The 16,866-nt window shown below is 51.2% G+C and overlaps 1 protein-coding gene across 2 annotated transcripts in view; it reads left to right on the top strand.

Moving 5' to 3' along the window:
• CBFA2T2 (CBFA2/RUNX1 partner transcriptional co-repressor 2) overlaps positions 1-12,372 on the top strand; it is a 138,800-nt gene extending 126,428 nt beyond the window's left edge. Inside the window, exons 9-11 of one of the 2 annotated variants that reach the window (XM_045832998.1) lie at positions 915-983; positions 3,327-3,514; positions 7,783-12,372. In XM_045832998.1, the coding sequence (XP_045688954.1) occupies positions 915-983; positions 3,327-3,514; positions 7,783-8,076 (551 nt within the window). In that variant the 3' untranslated portion in view covers positions 8,077-12,372. Of the gene's footprint in view, positions 1-914; positions 984-3,323; positions 3,515-7,782 lie in introns of both variants that reach the window. The other variant, XM_045832997.1, reaches the window with a different exon arrangement.
• Positions 12,373-16,866: the final 4,494 nt, after the last annotated feature.

The following is a 16,866-nucleotide window of genomic DNA, read 5'->3' as shown; positions in this document are numbered from 1 at the left end:
TTATTTTTACTTTTTATTATAAAATTGTTACCATGTACAAAAAATACAGCATAAATACACACTCTAATGGCATGAAGAGAACCCTTGTGTGACCACAGCTGGCAGCAGGAGGTCCAGCACCATCAAGTCCCAGGAGCCGTTCGTGTCTTCATGGGTCACGAAGGCTCTGGCCCCAATCACATGAACATGTGACTAGATTTACTTTTAACTCTGGCATTAGCATTTACAGTCACTTTATAACACTTTGACTTTTTGGATAGAAAATTTAGCTAATTGAAAGAAATGTTTTGGTGGTAAATGTTGTTGAACTTGTGTTGTTATTTGGTTGAAATATAAGAATAACAGCTTATTAGATAAAATTTTTAACAAATCAGTCCCAAATGCATGATTTCTGTTTGCTGTGTCAGGGATTGCTTTTCTATTTTATTTCCTTGGTTTAATGGGCATATCTTCATTTGGCATCTGTTGTATAAATGATCGCAACCGGTGAATGTTTATCTCGCACAGAGATGTTTCCCTCTCTCTCTCCCTTCCCTTCCCTCTAAAAATCAATAAATAAATTATTGTTCTGGCTCTTTCTATGGATTAATAATATTATTTTGTCAGGATAATTATCCCCTTTTTTGCACGCACATTCACTGTCATTTTCTTATGAAGTATAAATTTTAAAAATTAATGGAGTAGCAACCCTTGGTATTTGGTTTTATCTACATTAGACTTAATGAGCTGTTTTAGAATATTTTAAAAAGTCACGAGCTACTTTGTAATCTGGTTATATCCCTTATCATAGTATATTTGCATTAAATGAACATACATGTTGGAGGCAAATGAGAGGTCTGATAAAGTTTTCATAAAAGTAAGACATGCCATCATGCACAGCTTCTGACTTGATGCCACTTGTCTCTCTCCCTTAGAGTCACAGCGGGAATTCAGCAGCAGGCCAGCGGCAGGATATGTGCCCGTGGAGTTTTGGAAGAAAACTGGTATGTGTCTGTCTGCTTACGGAGGGTTGCATGTACTGATCTGTGCCCCTGTGTGCGGCGCCTGTCTGATGGAGAGATTGTTGTCTCATAACTTCCTCCTCGTAGAGCTCTGGGCTCCTACCTCTTCCCCTCCGGCCTCCCCACACATCTGAACGCCTCTCAGGTTACTTTGCAGGTCACGAATTTGGGATGCCTCCCTACAGTCTACCCAGGTCCTTCTGGGTTACATGGAGGCATTAAGTAACCAACTCTTCTTCCCTGTTTATATGCCCTGTTTCTGGGCATGTGGTTTAATTCATTTCTGCCTGTTCTGTTCAGTGGAATCTGTACACACTGTATTCACATTTCATTCATTCTGCTCTTGGGACCAGCCGGCTGTTCCTTTCACCTTCACTGTCCCTAGCTTCATTCATCAAGAGTGTTCTAGGGAGGCCTCAATTTCCACAAGAATCAAGAAGGGTGGGGCTGCCTGTTGTGGTTTGACAGAGGGTCGGACTAACCTCCTATTCTTAATCCTTCCCTTATCCAAATCCTAGCTGCCTTTTCTTCTCGCCTCCTTCTCCCAGTAACATTTAAGTCCAGTACAGTTTTTGCTTTTCTTCCCGAGATAAAATTTGCTTCAGCAAAAAGTTAATACTTTTAACTGACCCTGGCAGAGAACAATGGGCTGTAGATGCAGACCTGGGCAGGGGGCCAGGAGCCCTGGTCACTTCCTCCCACCATCACCATCCTGCTCGGTGTCCACAGGACGGACGCTCTGGTGACACTCCAAGCCTGAGCCTCCGCCCTACGTCCCAGTGGCAACACCTCCCTGATGAGGCAAGGATGGAAGCTCCCATCCTTTGAATACAAATAAACATTATAAAATGTTCATTCTAACTGTCAGTAAGAAACATTACCATGCACGAGATCTCTTTGGTAACTAGTTATTTTCTACTTGGAAGGTACCTTTGGTTAACAACCAGACCGTGGCATAGGGCCAGCTAAATTTGAGTCCTTGGTCTGCTGTAGTGCCATCTGTCTGTGATCTTAGATGACCTTCAGCAAGGTAGTTATCCAAACTGATTCTTATTGATCCTTAAACTGAAAGGATAAATGTTCTTCAGGGCATTATTGTGTCGGCTTAATAAGAGACAATACTTACCTGATAACTAATAAGGGGATTTGAAAGGTAGCTGTGCAGGGCCACAGTGGACCTGTGTGGACATCAGGAGTAAAGGGAGCGTGAAGTTCAGTGTCAAGTCAACTGAACATTGTGCTTGCTTGACCTTTGAGGTGAAAACTTTCTTTTCTTAATGCTGGAGCAGTAAAATGGAAAGTTCTAGGATGGCAGCCTAGAACGCTCTGTTCAAACCTTTCAGCCAGACCACGTGCAACAGCCACGCAATGAGGGGGTTTCCATCCTTGCCTCAGGAGGGAGGTATTTCCACCGGGACGTAGGGCTGAGGCTCAGGCTTGGAGTGTCATCGGAGCGTCCGTCCTGTGGACACCGAGCAGGATGGTGATGGTGGGAGGAAGTGACCAGGGCTCCTGGCGCCCCCCCGCCCAGGTCTGCATCTACAGCCCATTATTCTCTGCCGGGATCAGTCTTCCATACCTGCCTCCGGTTCCTTTGTACCTGGATGCTCCGGAGGCACCTCAGCCTCACTCGCCTCCACACCAGCATTGTGCTCTGTATCCATTTCATCGCACAGCACCACCATTCATCACCCTGGCCTCCACCTTCAGACCCTAGACCCTAGGTGCTGCCAGTCTCTGCTCCATCCCCTCCTCTGTGCCGCTTGCTTCTGCCTAAACTCAGACTCTCTTTGATCTCTTCTGAATTGCTGTCCTAGCCTCTCAATTGGTATCTCTGTCTTAAGCCTTTTCTCCTTGCATAGAACCCTTTGGAGTTCAGTTTCTTTAGAAATGGGGCCAGATTCCTTAGCATGAGGTTCAAGGCTCTCCAAAAATTCATTTCTACCTACCATCTCAGCCAAGACACATCTTCTTGATCCTTCCCTGTCACTTCTAGGGCTGACAGCTTTCCCTTGGGTCTCATCTCACACCGACACCTCAGCCACCTTTATACTTGATCACAAACAGGAGAACACGGCCTACAACTTAGTCACCTAGGCATTCCCAGTCTCCAGCACAGTGCCTGCCTCCATTTGTACACCCAGCAGATGGTTGCATGAACGGACAAGTGAGTGTGAGAATAAAAGCTGAACACATATATATGTTCATCTTGGTGTGTTTTTAGAAAAGTCGTCTTGTTTCATTTCTTCCCCTTTTTAGAAATGATGCAGGTGGGAGGGAAAAAATTCTCGGCCAGTTGATTTTATTGTCACTTTCTTCTAGAAGAAGCTGTGAATAAGGTGAAAATTCAGGCCATGTCAGAAGTACAGAAAGCCGTCGCCGAGGCAGAGCAAAAAGCCTTTGAAGTGATTGCAACAGAGAGAGCTCGGATGGAGCAAACCATAGCTGACGTCAAACGGCAGGCCGCGGAGGACGCCTTCCTCGTCATAAACGAGCAGGAGGAGTCCACGGAGGTCAGAGTTCCGTTAGCCCCTGGGGCCGGCCTGGGGCGGCCGTCCTGGCCCAGCCCACTGCTTTCTTCTCGGGGACTGGGCAATAAGATAGAACTGTCCGCTCTTGAACTGGACGGTTATGATTTCTATCCCGGAGCAGAAGGGTTTATTTCTCAATTATACTGGGGCGGGGGGGGGGGGGGGTATTGGCGACACAACAGAAAAGTAGGTTTATAGTTGTTCATATGGAAAATAACACAATAATTAACAAATAATGATACAAGAACAAACCCTGTGTTGCACATGCTCCCAACTGTAGATGTACCTTTGCTCCACCCTGTTCCCTATTCTTATATCTATTAGCTTACTATATTGGTTTAAATTTTGAAAACTCACCCTAAGGACAGAGTCTGTAGAATTGCATGACAGCAATGACTCTCCCCTTGAGTGAGCGGGCCCGTGCGCTCCGTGCCGGCCATGGGGCTGAGTATGCATGCTGCCTTTCGATCCTCCCGTGGCCCTGTGAGGCAGGCGTGGGTGGCTTCTGATCTTACAGGTGAGGGAACTGTGCGTTTGGGAATTTAACTGATGTGATCCCACGGTGCTGAAGCCAGGGTGCAAGAGGAAGGAAACATAGTCCCCTGTAGCAACCAGTCTACTTGTAAATAGGGTGGTTCTTTTATTGGAGCAACCGATCAGGCAGACCTGCCCAACTCTCTCAAACCCAGGGCTCAGGGGCTGGTGATGCTCCTAAGAGAAACGACTCTCTTGTACAACAAAGTAGGTGAAAATGAACTAACTGGGGGCGGGGGGGAAGCACATGACAAAAACACCATAGCAGTCCTTTTGAATATAGGGAAGTTTTTCTGTAATGTTCATTTTAGTTGCTTTTCAGCTTTAAGAGTCCTAAGCAAGCCTGTTTTTCTCTAAGTAAGTTGAGTGATCAGCTGTCTCTGGGACATTCTCTTGAAGTTGTAAAGAACTGGGTATTTTAGTTGTGTGGGGGTTTTTTTTTTTTTTTAGATTTTATTTATTTATTTTTTTTTAGAGAAGGGAAGGGAGGGAGAAACAGAGAGAAACATCAGTGTGTGGTTGCCTCTCACATGGCCCCCACTGGGGACCTGGCTCCCAACCCAGGCATGTGCCCTGACATGGAATTGAACTTGCGACCCTTTAGTTTGCAGCCTGCACTCAATTCACTGAGCTATGCCAGCCAGGGCTGCTTTTTTTTTTTTAACAACAGGAAGTTTATTTTCTCAATCTGTTTACATGATCCCTTTCTATATAGCAGTGCCAAGCATGGCAATGTAAATGAAAATGTCTATAAGTATCATATGGCCATCACAGAGTATATGAAAAAATTCCTTACTGTAGCATTATATGAAGACACTGAATTCTGAGAAATAGTTCCTTTAACTTACCCTGTAGACTGTCTAGTGAACCTGGCGTCAGAGGAGTGAATGGTCATATTGGTGAGAAAGTGATTTCTCCAAATACATGCTACAGTTTTTTATTTGCTCAGAAATGTATGCTGCATTATGGGATCAGAAGTCATATTTAAAGTTGAGACTCGAGGGGAAGAAAAGGAAATAGTTTCTTTAACTCTCCCCTTTTCCTTCTCCCCTCCTTCTTTTTCTTTAGAATTGTTTCTGAGCAATGATATCTTCTTCTGTTGTATGTATGTAATTCTATATTTATATAGATATCTAATTCTATATCTATAACTATTCATATCAATATCTATATTTGTCCATATTTATCTACTTTTATATCTGTGTTTTTATTTTTCTATACCTTTGTCCAAAGGAGTGTAACATTTTGGCTAAGAGCATGAGTTCTAGGTCTGGACTGCAGCATGATTTAAATCCCAGCTCTCCATTTATAGGAGTCTGCTTGTAAGGAGCTGTAATAAACAAGGTCTAGCAGGGCATCCCCTGGCGTTTGGCATTCGTCCTGTGAGGTGGCTTGGTTAGCAGGCGGAGCCCTGACCCTGAGTTCCCGTTCTCGTCGCCCCGCACTAGCAGTGTGTGCCCTGAGGAGTCAGTGTCCCTCCCTGCGCAGTTACTGGGTGTGTGACAGCCCCTGTCCTGCTGATCTCATAGTTTCTCCAGTGGTAACAGCTCAGTTGTGATGGTGAAAGTGTTTTTGCCCCACGCTGCGTGCCCCGCGGGCAGTGCGCGGATGCAGAGGACTCTATGATGCGGTTAACGACAACGGAAACGAAAGCTGGGCAGCCCTGCTCTTGCAGGGCAGCCGCCTCCTCTGAGGCCAGACCCGAGCGTCAACACTGGAGCTGTTCAAGGCTGTTTGGCCAAGCGTTTGCCTCCAGCTCTGAGGGATAATGACTGGAAGGGCGACTCCAACAACAAACCTTTTTTGTCTTATGTCTTGGCAAAAGCCTGGTGGCTTAGTCAGGAAAAAGTCACAGGGGAAGGGAACATGACAGTGTCCTTTTCACCCTGGCTGCTCTGACACCACATCGCTCCTGCGTGCATGTGTGTGACCCTGCCCCAGTGGGAGGCTGTTTATTTTGTTTTTATTGTATGTCATAAATTATGAAATAAGCTGTTTTAAGTAGAATGGCAGCTGAGCTGGAAGTACCAGTGCTTTCCTACCCTGCCCCTGGGCACAGCCTTGGACAGAGGCGGTGGGCGCTCTGCCCTCCGGCGGGGCCGGCCCATCGGCCTGCTCCCACAGCAGCCCCCGGAGGCAGCTGCTGAGGTCCTCCCCCAGCGTGGAGATGCTCTGCCGAGGCGTCGCTGGGAGGCGGCTCGCCAGGCTCCACAGTATTAGCTTCTCTGGGATGCTTGAGCCCTAACGGTTCCTTCAGTTTCCTTTTTTGGTCGTCTGGGATTGGTGTGGGCCAGTTCGGGCAGTCCCTGGCGTGCGTTTCCCGAGAAGCCTGTTGTGTCGGAAGGGAGTGCCCAGCCCTTCCTAACGTTCTCTGACACGAAACGAACACGGTGGGCATAGTGGGACCACGAGGTTCGGGTTCTAGGCTTTGCACAGCCAAGTAGCCATTTTATGCCCTTAGGCAAGTCCTTGCCCACTGGCCCCAGTGTCCCATCCATATAATGCAAGAGGGGGGCCAGGTGGCCCTTTTCAGCACTTGCTGTCCGTTGTTTTTCGCTTGAGCAGATGTCCTGATTTCACGAGGACTGGTGTCTCTTCCCTGAGGAGTGTTCAGCCTGGATTGGCTTCTGCCGATCCGGAGAACTTGGGAAGGGCGGGGCTGTCCAGGTCCGTCCTGATACCTCAGCAGTCCTTGCCACTTCCTCCTTCTGGCCAATGCCATAAGGCTTTTTTCCTTCCTGTAAGTGGTTCCTGGAGACCTTGGGTGCAGAAAAAACGCCCATGTCACTGCTGGAATCATCACAGGAACCTGGAGGAAGGGGAAAGGCAGGTGCTGGGAGCTGCGCTTGGTGGCCTCTTTCTTTGTGATGCTGAAGCTTAACGTTGGCCAGTGACTGTTCCGGCTGCTTCTTTCGTGGCTGCTGCTCTAGCTCTGAGCACACCTTACATAGCGTGTCTCCTCTGTCATAGACGGAGAGCATTTTCCAATGGTGCCCCCACGCCCCTGACTCCCCCCCACCCCCCCGACCATGGTTTCTGCGGAACCGCAGCAATGCCTCCTCCCCCCAGGGAAGTTCAGAGTAGTGAGAAAACTCCCTGCCCTAGACCTCTGGGGCCCTGAGCTCTGAGATACTAGGGGGGCTCCCATCAACAGGCCAGAAGCACCTTCACGACCCCCGGCCCGCCTGTGACAGGGCACATCTCTGAAAGGAGAGAGGACACAGCGAAGTGGCATCACCACCCACACTCCTGTTCCAGCCACCCTGGTCTCCTGGCAGGGGACTTCTTTAAAAAAATTAGGCTGTCAGTGAAAATAAGATTATTCCTCTGTTGGGGAGACCAGGAGAGAAAACCACGTGTGGTCTTAGACTAGATAGCTGTGGCGGGGGTGGGGCCCTGGAACAGAGCGAGGTCTGGTTGCTGAGGAATAACACGTGAGTTGGTGCTTCAGCAGGAGGTGGGACTCCCGCCTACCCTGCGATGATGCTGTTTGGGTTTTCACATCCCCCCATCTCGCTGTCCCCTCCGTCAGGGTAGACACCCTTCCCGTTTTACTCGGGAAACTCGGAAAGCAGTGAGGCAGAACACGCCCAGGTGGGTGGAGCTCCAAGCCCAAGCTCTCCGTGTGCAGGCCCCTCTCCTGCAGTGCAGGTGACAAGTGACGACAGGTCTGCCCCACGACACCCTCACAACTAACCGATGCCTATGTCTTGCAGAACTGCTGGAACTGTGGCCGCAAAGCCAGCGAGACCTGCAGCGGCTGCAACATCGCACGGTACTGCGGCTCCTTCTGCCAGCATAAGGACTGGGAGCGGCACCACCGCCTCTGTGGCCAGAACCTGCATGGCCAGAGCCCTCACGGCCAGAGCCGGCCGCTGCTTCCTGGGGGGAGGTCGGCCAGGTCTGCCGATTGCAGCGTTCCGAGCCCCGCCCTGGACAAGACCTCAGCAACCACCTCGCGTTCCTCAACGCCTGCCTCTGTGACAGCCATTGACACCAATGGACTCTGAGCCCCGGGCCCGCTTCCCCCTGATGACCTCACAACACAAAGGCTGGCTGTTTGGACCAGCACAGGTAGCTGCTGGGTCATCAGTAAGAAGTGAAGTGGAGGCGCAAACAGTCCCAGCCCGGCAAACACCGCGCCACAGCCTCTGCAGACATTTGCCCAGTTTCCCATCTGTGTTCTTGGGGCAGCTGGTGTGTGTTCTCTCTGCACACAGGCAGCTGGCAGAGTTGCCTCCTCCAGGGCTTTCTGGTTTGCTCCTCTCCCCCTGGAGCTGGCATGGCCGGCCTCTTTTCAGTGTAGACCACCAGCTCCCCTCGCTGCCTCTTGGGGCAGCGGACTGTCCAAGGTGCCCAGCCAGGCTGGAGGCAGCTCGCCCCACACAGTCTCCTACCCCACTGTCCCCCCGAGAGGCCTGGAGGCTGACAGCAGGCCGTGGAGAGGTCCCCCTGACGGGGATGGACCCTCAGACTCCCAGCAGCTCGGATGAGCCCCAGTCCCGCCCTCAGCAGATGCCACGGGACTTGGGGGAGCAAAGAGCGACACTCAGGACTCCCTGGACCCTGCTGTGCAGACTCTTTACGATTCTCAGAAACCACAGGAAAGTCACCGTTTCAGTGAAAGTACCCATAACAATAAAAAATGAATGAAACTTCCACCAAGCATCACAGAGAATTTGGGGCAAGATTTTCCAGCCTGGCTGGATGCTTTCGTTTGGGACCCAGTGTTCTCTCTCGTTTGGTTTTGCTTGTGCAGAAAATAGTCTCCAGCGCATGGATTGGTCTGAGGGAGAACGAGACGCAACTGTGGACGGCCAGTCTGTTCTCTCTGCGCATGTCGGCCAACTTCTGTCGTCGAGTCACTGAATGGACCACCCATCGGAAATGCAGACCCTTCCGTCACCACCTGGCTGTTTGCACAGTCGTTCTGTGTCCTTTAATCAGAACACGCGTGTCCAAATCATTGTGCAGATCTCTTCCCGGGGTCTCTGGTGCCTCGCAGGCCGCAGCTGCCCCATAAGACATGATGTGGTGTGACTGGGCGGTCACTTCCGAGCAGCCCTCCGGGACCCGGAGGAATTCTCCAGAGCTCGTGGCTTCTCGCCACTGTACACAGTGCGTCGGTTTATTGTCGGGCAGACGGTCTCAGATTCCCTCGTGTGTTTGATGTTGATGAGCACCCTCTTCGAGCTAAGAAATGTGAAATGTGAGAACTGTTTGGAGAGAGCCTGACCAATTTTCTTCCCGTCTTAGGGAGTTTTCCAGCTGCTGACCTGGCTCCACATAAGACATCGCCCAAACCCCTTTTGAAATATTAAAAACTGCCACACACATTTCCCCCTGCCATTCGGGTTTCGTGGGGAGCCCAAGGACCCTGACCTTTCCATCACCTCCACACCTCCAGCACCCTCTCTCCCACGGGATCAGTCAGGGTGAGTGGGTTCACCCCGCTCCCGTGGGCACCCGAAATCCCGGCTTTAGGCGGCCACTGCTGTGCGTGACGGGAGTCGGGAAAGCCCGGTCCTGTGACGGGGCGTGGTCGGCACAGGCAGCATTGTCCTTCTGTTTGGCGTATCTTTCTTTACGAGTGTTTACTCCTTGGTTTACCTTACCCAAGGGTTTTCTGTCTGCTAAAGAAACTCAGTACAAGACACCTTTAAACGCCTGTGTTTCCACTGCCCACGGGGAAGGGTGCCCAGAGAGGAGCGGCAGGGCAGCGCTGCGTTCCCTTGGAGCCCCTGGAGCTGCGGGCGTGGGCGTGGGCGGGCGTTGCAGCTGGAACAGGGACGAAGTCAGCGCCCGGACAGGACCTGCCCGCACTTGTGTTAAGATGCGGAACCTCCCATAAGGAGGTCAGGGAGCCTGTAGGTCAGCTACGGCAAGGCCATGTGGTGTCCATGGGGTCCGTCTGCAGCTCGCGCGTGTCTTTTTGGCAAGTCAGACGAACACCCAGGCAGGTTCTTCAGTGGCCGCAAGACTAGTCAGGGTAGCTCTGGTTTTTTCCTGGAATAAGGACCCCAAACCAACAAAATACTGTTCATCAGACCTTGATGTCACTTTTTTAAGTTAAGGTTTGAGTTTAGTTGTGCAGGTCCTGGCTGGCTCTGGGCCCTGGTTCCAACGATGCTGTTTGTCACGGCTGCTCGGGTGCTCCCCGGAGTCCGGGCTGGAAGAAACCCTGGGCCCTGTCTCCGGCTGCAGTTCGGTTCACAGGCCTGCCGCCGTGTTCTTTTTGTCAGTTCCACACATAGGTCGCAGGTGTCTGCCAAGACTTCGTGTCTAAATGCAAAGAGTCCCTTTCTCTAGCTCCCTCCTTTCTGAAATTCTCCAGCTGTCTGGCCGGGAGGAGGAAGGGCAGAGTCTTGGGGTGGGGTGAGTCACAGTGCCCCACTTGTTTCCCGTTCCTGCTGACGCCACCCCCGCTACCAGGCTGGGGGTGCACGGCCAGGCGTCCCACTTTCATGTAGTTGAATTTTAAATAATCAGGCTGCTTAGAGGACCCACTTTTATAGTCGGTATTTGGGGGGACAAAGTAGAAGGGTTAGAGTGATGATACTGAAGGTGTCAGGGCTGTCACAGGCTCTTCGATGGCACCCTGGGAATCAAAAGCAGATGTGACTCGAGCCTGCCCAGCCGTCAGGGCAGATCAGGAGGACGAGGCTGGTGGTCAGCATCACCCACTGAGGGGCTGACGAGTGACTGGATGGCACTGTCCTGCCCAGTGAGGAGTGGTTGCGGGAACCGGAGAAGACCACACGCGGCCAGCGTGGAAGGCGTCTTTAAGTACGTTCCAAGGGATACTTGAGGGCCGGATCCTCACGTCTCCAGTCGTCCTCTAGGTCTCCACTGCCTGCAGCTCACCCGACTCGATCCACCAATGAAAATTGACTCTGGAAGAAGTTTGTTAATTCCACCTGCTCAGAGATGGCCCTTCTACCCTAATGAGGTGTGAGCACTCTACTCTGGAGGGCCCTGCAGCTCCAGGGGTCACACGGCCCTGAGGTCACAGAGTGAGTGGATCTTTCCTTGGACGGGGCCGAGTCGTGTGTGTGGGAGTCAATGGCTCTGAGTCTGGAAACGGGACACATCTGCCCAGCATCAGTGTGCCCTCCGCCTGCTGATGCTCTTTGCCCATCCAGGCTGGTTAGTCTAGCAGGAGCTTGTCACTTCTCGGTGTCAGTTGATGTGAGTTGAGCATCTTCAGTTACTAGACAGGAAATCACTTTGTACGGCCTTGTTCCAAAGTCAGATCTATACCCAGTGCTGCCACCCGCTTGCAAAGGGTGCAGACCTTGTTCTGGGAGTTCCAGAAAAATAGCAAGTGGATTTGCAGGTTCAGCAACACAAACTGGAATTATGGTAGTGAATTCTTCAGAGTGAAATCATAGGCAATGAGCAGGTGGCTGCTGGGGAAGGGACTGTGGACTGAATAAATCATTTATAATAGAACACATTGTGGAGGCTTTCTTCGGAACTGAGTTTTAGACTCCCAGGTCAGTAGACCAAGTCAACTTTCTTAAACTGATTACTATAATTTTTTAGCTATTTGCAGAGAACTGGGTGGTGGTGTGTTTGAACCAAATGTAAGAAAAGCTAGAGGAGCCTGGGCTGTTGCAGCATGGGCCGGCCGGCCAGCTGTCAGGAGGAGTCCTGCCCAGGGCGGCGTGGGGCGCTGGGCGTCTACTTCTTGTGAAACCAAAACGCTGACTCCCTGCCTCCTTGCCCGCATGCATCGACATGCTCATTTCCAAAGACCGTGGTGCAGGTGACCTCTTCCGCCCAGAGCCAGGAGCAGGTTAGGAGGTCTGAGGGCGGCGGGCCTCGCAGGCCCCCTTCCCTTCAAGCTGCAGAGACTGTGCTCCCTCTGCAGACCGCCTGGCCAGACCCAAGACCGCCCAGTGCACACTCATTGATGCTTATACCAAATAGGGCGTGTGCGGCTGGGGCTGGCGGGGACCGCCCCGTCTCCGCGGTGGAGTTGGCAGAGAAGCAGCAATAAGCATTAGGCGAGCGAGCGAAAGTGCTGTGGGGCTCAGAGGCCTTCAGTCCACTTTCGCACCTTTCCAAGTTCCCGAGGAGGCTACAAAAGCTCCGTTTATAAAAGAAAGCCAATAATGTAAATAAATTTAAAAACAGCCTCCAAGCATGATTTTTAAAGGGAGATGATGAATGTGAAACCACCCACAGGATGCGGTCGAGTCTGGTTTTTCTGTGCTTTGTCATTTCTATGATAGGAACTTTTGTTACTTAACTCTGTGCATAACTTATTTAATGTACTGTATAAATGAACCAAAACTGGTAAATATGTATTTAGTTTGTTCTACTTAAAGTAGTCAATAAAAAGGCTATATTCCTTTTCTGACTCGAGCTGGAATGCAGCTGGAAAGGAGCTGGTGCACACACTCGGCGGTGTGAGGTGTCCCGTGTCCTCCCCGCCTCTCCCCCAAACTTTGGCCGGACGGTGGGGTGGGGGGACCTCCAGCGGGCCTCGCTGTGGCCTGAAGAGCACCTGGGGGAGTGACATCGGGATCTACTGCTAAGGAGATGCCAGGCCTCTGGGAAGCCAGCTGAGGGGCCCCGGCCCCACCCGTGCCTTGACTCTGCCTGCCTGCCTGCCTGCACTTAAGTGCCAGTAACAGCTTACGGACACTCCCAGTTCCTTGTTAGCTTCTTCACCCTTAAATAATTGGATGAGGAAACTACACCCACAAAAAATTTAAAAATTGTCATGTCCTTCTCACAATGATGTGAAGTCCTAAGTTTATTATTGAAGTGGGATTTCTACAACTGAACACTTCTCAGATCCCTGCAAGCCCCCCCACCCCTCCATTTGCTGTGCCTCCAACAGGTCCCGGGGTCACACCTTCCAGGGTTCGGAGGCGGTTTAACCAGCTGTGACATGATACACAGATCTGTGCCGGCACACCTGTGTGCACAGAGTCCTGGGCCGTGAGTCCAGTTTCTTGGCCGGTGACCTGAGGCCTCACTTCCTAAAGCTCTGGCTCCAGCCTCCCTTTGTTCCCTGAACACCCAGCTCTGGCCCCTGCACTACTTCTAAGCAGCCTTGCCCAAAAGGCTTGCTGGCACCACCAGCTTCACAGGCCTCCAGAAATCAAAGGGAGGGCTTGGCTACTAGATCTCAGGGTGGGGAGAACGACTGGGCTGTGGCCTCGGCCCCAGAAGGCCAGGCTGGGGCTCAGCCATGTGATCTTTCATGCACGTGGGGCCGACTGCCAGCCTCTGCAGCTGCCCAGCACTGCAGTCCGCCGCCCAGAACAACTGCAGGAGCTCGGGCTCGTGACTGTCAGCCCACCACAAACAACCCACGTGGTAGACAAGTCAGGAGTCCACCGTCTGCCTTAGCTCTGGAAAAGAAAGGATCCCAGGGACTGTGGCGGTGACGGTGAAATGCTGTATTAAATGTGCCATTGCCGTGAAACACCCAGATGCATGATAAATTTAATGATTGAACCTGTGACTGCCTTGCTGTGGCCACAGATAAGTGTTGGGATGTCCCAAGGGCCAGGAAAAGGTGAGTAAACTGAAGCCGCGGAAGCAGTTGAATGCAAAGGAGGAAACCCGTGCTGCAGGGGAGCAGGAGACATTCCCAGAAGTGAAGAGTTTGAGCCGTCAGCTGGCTGCCTCTAGGGGGAACGGGAGACTAAGCTTTGAGCCTATTCAAAAAACAAAGCCTGGACCTCTCCTTAAGGCTAGAAGCAAGATCACTGTGGCTTTGGCCACAGTGAAAAAAAAAGGCAAGCAGGGATCACACGGCCAGTCTGTCGGCCAGTCTGTCGAGGGAACAGAGCAGGAAGCTTTCTGCCCCTGCATGAAGAAAAGGGGAAAAAATCTGACCAGAGGCTATTATGTATGTCTGCTCTCTCCTGGGGCCGAGGTTCAGATTGTCATTACTCCAGAGGCCAAAGAATCACTAGGATGAGAAATGAAGATCATTCTAGGCTTGTAGTATCTCCAAGTGTCTGGCAGAAGCAAAAATGAAGATCCTCCAGAGAAAAGTATCAAAATAATCATAATATTGCATATCAACCAATTATAAACTATTCAGAAAACTTACTGAACATAGGAAATGAGCACTATTAGCAAGGCACCAGGAGCAATAAACAATGTAGACCCCCAGGATATCAGAGATTGCTATTACAATATCAGATACAGAAACCTCTAGAAAAAAATAGAAAATTTGAGACTAAAAATAACTTGGCAGGCAGCCTTCTCTGGGCCACTAATCTGGGAGAGAGAGAGCAACACTCAAGCTTAAAAAATAAAAATAAAACCAGGAAGACTTGAAAACAATTCTAGAATCGACAATCATTGAAATAAAAACAGCAGATTCAGTGACTCTGAAAATGAGTGAAGCATTACTACATGATTTTTTGTCATAGACAAAGAGATGGAAAATAGGTTATTCCTTCTAGAAGGTAGTTGCTAGGGGAGAAAACTTTCAAATTTTACCTATTATGGAGTCCAGGAGCTTATTGACTTGTGTTTCTCACTAGAAAGGGAAATATTTGGCCCCAGATGACAATATAACCTCAGAATGAGCAAACATGCATCGATCTATAAACCTGATTTGCCTGTCCGTGCTTGTGTTTAACTGCTGGAATTTCAGGCTTGTGAGTTGGGTGTGTAGCCAGATCCTCCCTCTGGGGGCGCTGGAGAAACCAGCCACAAACCACCCCCCGCCCCCCATTCGCCAGGACGGCTTCATTGTCTGGTGCTGGGCGCCCTCTCGTGGACAAAGTGAGACATGCTACCTCTGCCGCCTCCATCCACAAGCCAGATTCCGATCAAGGGCACACACACACCCCCTTCCTGCCCCCCGCAACTTTTGCCTTTGCTCCCACCTTTTCTGAGCCTGCCTTTCTGCCCCGCGAATTTAGCTACCATTCTCTGGGTGCCTCCTCGGAAGCTCCTGAAATGATCAGGCCTTGGCCCCACCACCACCTACCTTCCAAGGGGGTAGCTTTAGAAAGCCCGGGATAGCCCACACTAGAACCAGGCTCCACCTTGTGCTCTGTGCTACTCGTGTGGCTCTTTCTTGCTGCCCCATCTGCCATCCTTCAGCCATAGAACTCGGCCGCACTCCTGTGTTAGAACTGCCGCTGTCCTCCAGCTCTGAGCTGGTTTCCGTTATCAGAAAATGCCTGAGATCTCCCTCAGGGCTGCTCATGTTTGACAGCAAATAGCCATCGGTGCCAGGGAGTGGGTCCAGCCGTGTGATCCTTGCTCACAGAGCTTCTGTGTTCTCCATCTGTAAACTGGGGGTGCAATGATGCTTGCCTGCACCACTGGGTTGCTGTGCGGTGAAGTGTGACCCTGTGGGGGTCACACTAGCACCCAGGGAGGCCCTGTGTACGGAGGCTGTTATCGCAACCTGCTTCTCTCTCTGCCGGTATGTGCTTTCCCTGAGGGTTCATCTGTGTCCCAGCATTCTGCCTGGAGCCTGGTTTCTTACTGAAGTGGTATTTGTCCTGAGAATAACTTCGGGAAGGCCCACCTGATCCTCAGTCCCTGTTTCACTCTGTCACAGGCTACGTTAAATGCACTCGGTGTGCGTGTTTCTCATTGAGAGCCGGAGGCCAATGGCAGCAACCCAGACTCTGTAACACCTGGCCTGGCACTGGCACGAGGCCAGTCCCTAGGACAAGTTTGAATGTGTGCAGGTGAGTCACTGGCACAGGTGGGAGGGAGGTGAGGAGGCAGGTGCAGGGAATGGGTGAAAGGGTGGGGAGCAGCAGTTACCAGATGGAGCTGGGAGCTGTACCAGCTTCCGCACTCTGCCTACCCTTGACCTGGGTACTGTCATCAGCCCGGGACATTTCACCATCCCCAGCGCCTTGCCCAAAGCAGATGCCCAGTGGCCGCTGGTATGAGCTGAAGAGCCAGCAAGAGCAGGGTATTGAAGATAAGGATTGGGGAAGGAAACCCAGACCTGATGGCTTTGACCTCATATATAAAGGCTAAGGGGGGCGGGGGAGGGGGCTGGGATGGGAGTAGAAGACAGAAAACTGTCCTTGAACAACAATTAAAATTTAAAAGAAAAAGAAAGGCTAAGGAGGTTTTTGTAGTGCGTAGGGGTGGGGGGAGAACGAAGGGCAGGAGTGGGGGTGACTGAGGTCGTGAACAGCCCAGCTCATCGGGAGCGTGTTCCGCAGAGAGGAGGCTGCGCACGCTCAGAGCAGGGCTGATGGCTAAGGGCCTTGAATGCCAAGTCGAGATTTCAAACTTGATTTTTAATTTCATGTATTGATGTTAGAGAGAGGAAGGGAGAGAGAAACATCAGTTTGTTGTTCTACTTATTTAGGCATTCACTATTTGTTTCTCGTATGTGCCCTGACTGGGGATCAAACCTACAGCCTTGGTGTATGGAACCATGCTGTAACAGACTGAGCTATCCAGCCAGGGCCCAGTCAGACTTGATCTTGATACTGAAGGCAGTTCTGGGGGATGGAGGGGGAGGTGTGGACATTGAAGGGTCTTAGCAAAAGGGGTGTGGTCACAATGGAAATGTTTTGAAAGCCCCCTCTATGGGGAATGCACTGTTGAGGATGGGGTGGGGACAAGAAGCCCAAAGAAGAGGTCGCCGTAGTCTTCTAAGCCGGAGATGACAGTAGCCAAGACCTGGGGAGGAGAGGGACAGCAAGAGGGAGAGGAAAGGGGCTTGCTTGGGAGAGTAAAATAGACACAGCATAAAGGCCTGGGGCCCCCCTTTCTGCCCCCACAGCTCCAGCTCAGAGCTTTGTTCCTCCTGTGGTCCAGCTCCAGCCTCCTGTCCGCAA

Source organism: Phyllostomus hastatus, unplaced genomic scaffold (assembly GCF_019186645.2).
Source record: "Phyllostomus hastatus isolate PE091 unplaced genomic scaffold, TTU_PhHast_1.1 phas_contig_17, whole genome shotgun sequence".
Taxonomy (NCBI): Eukaryota; Metazoa; Chordata; class Mammalia; order Chiroptera; family Phyllostomidae; genus Phyllostomus; species Phyllostomus hastatus.
This window is presented reverse-complemented; position numbering and strand designations above follow the sequence as displayed.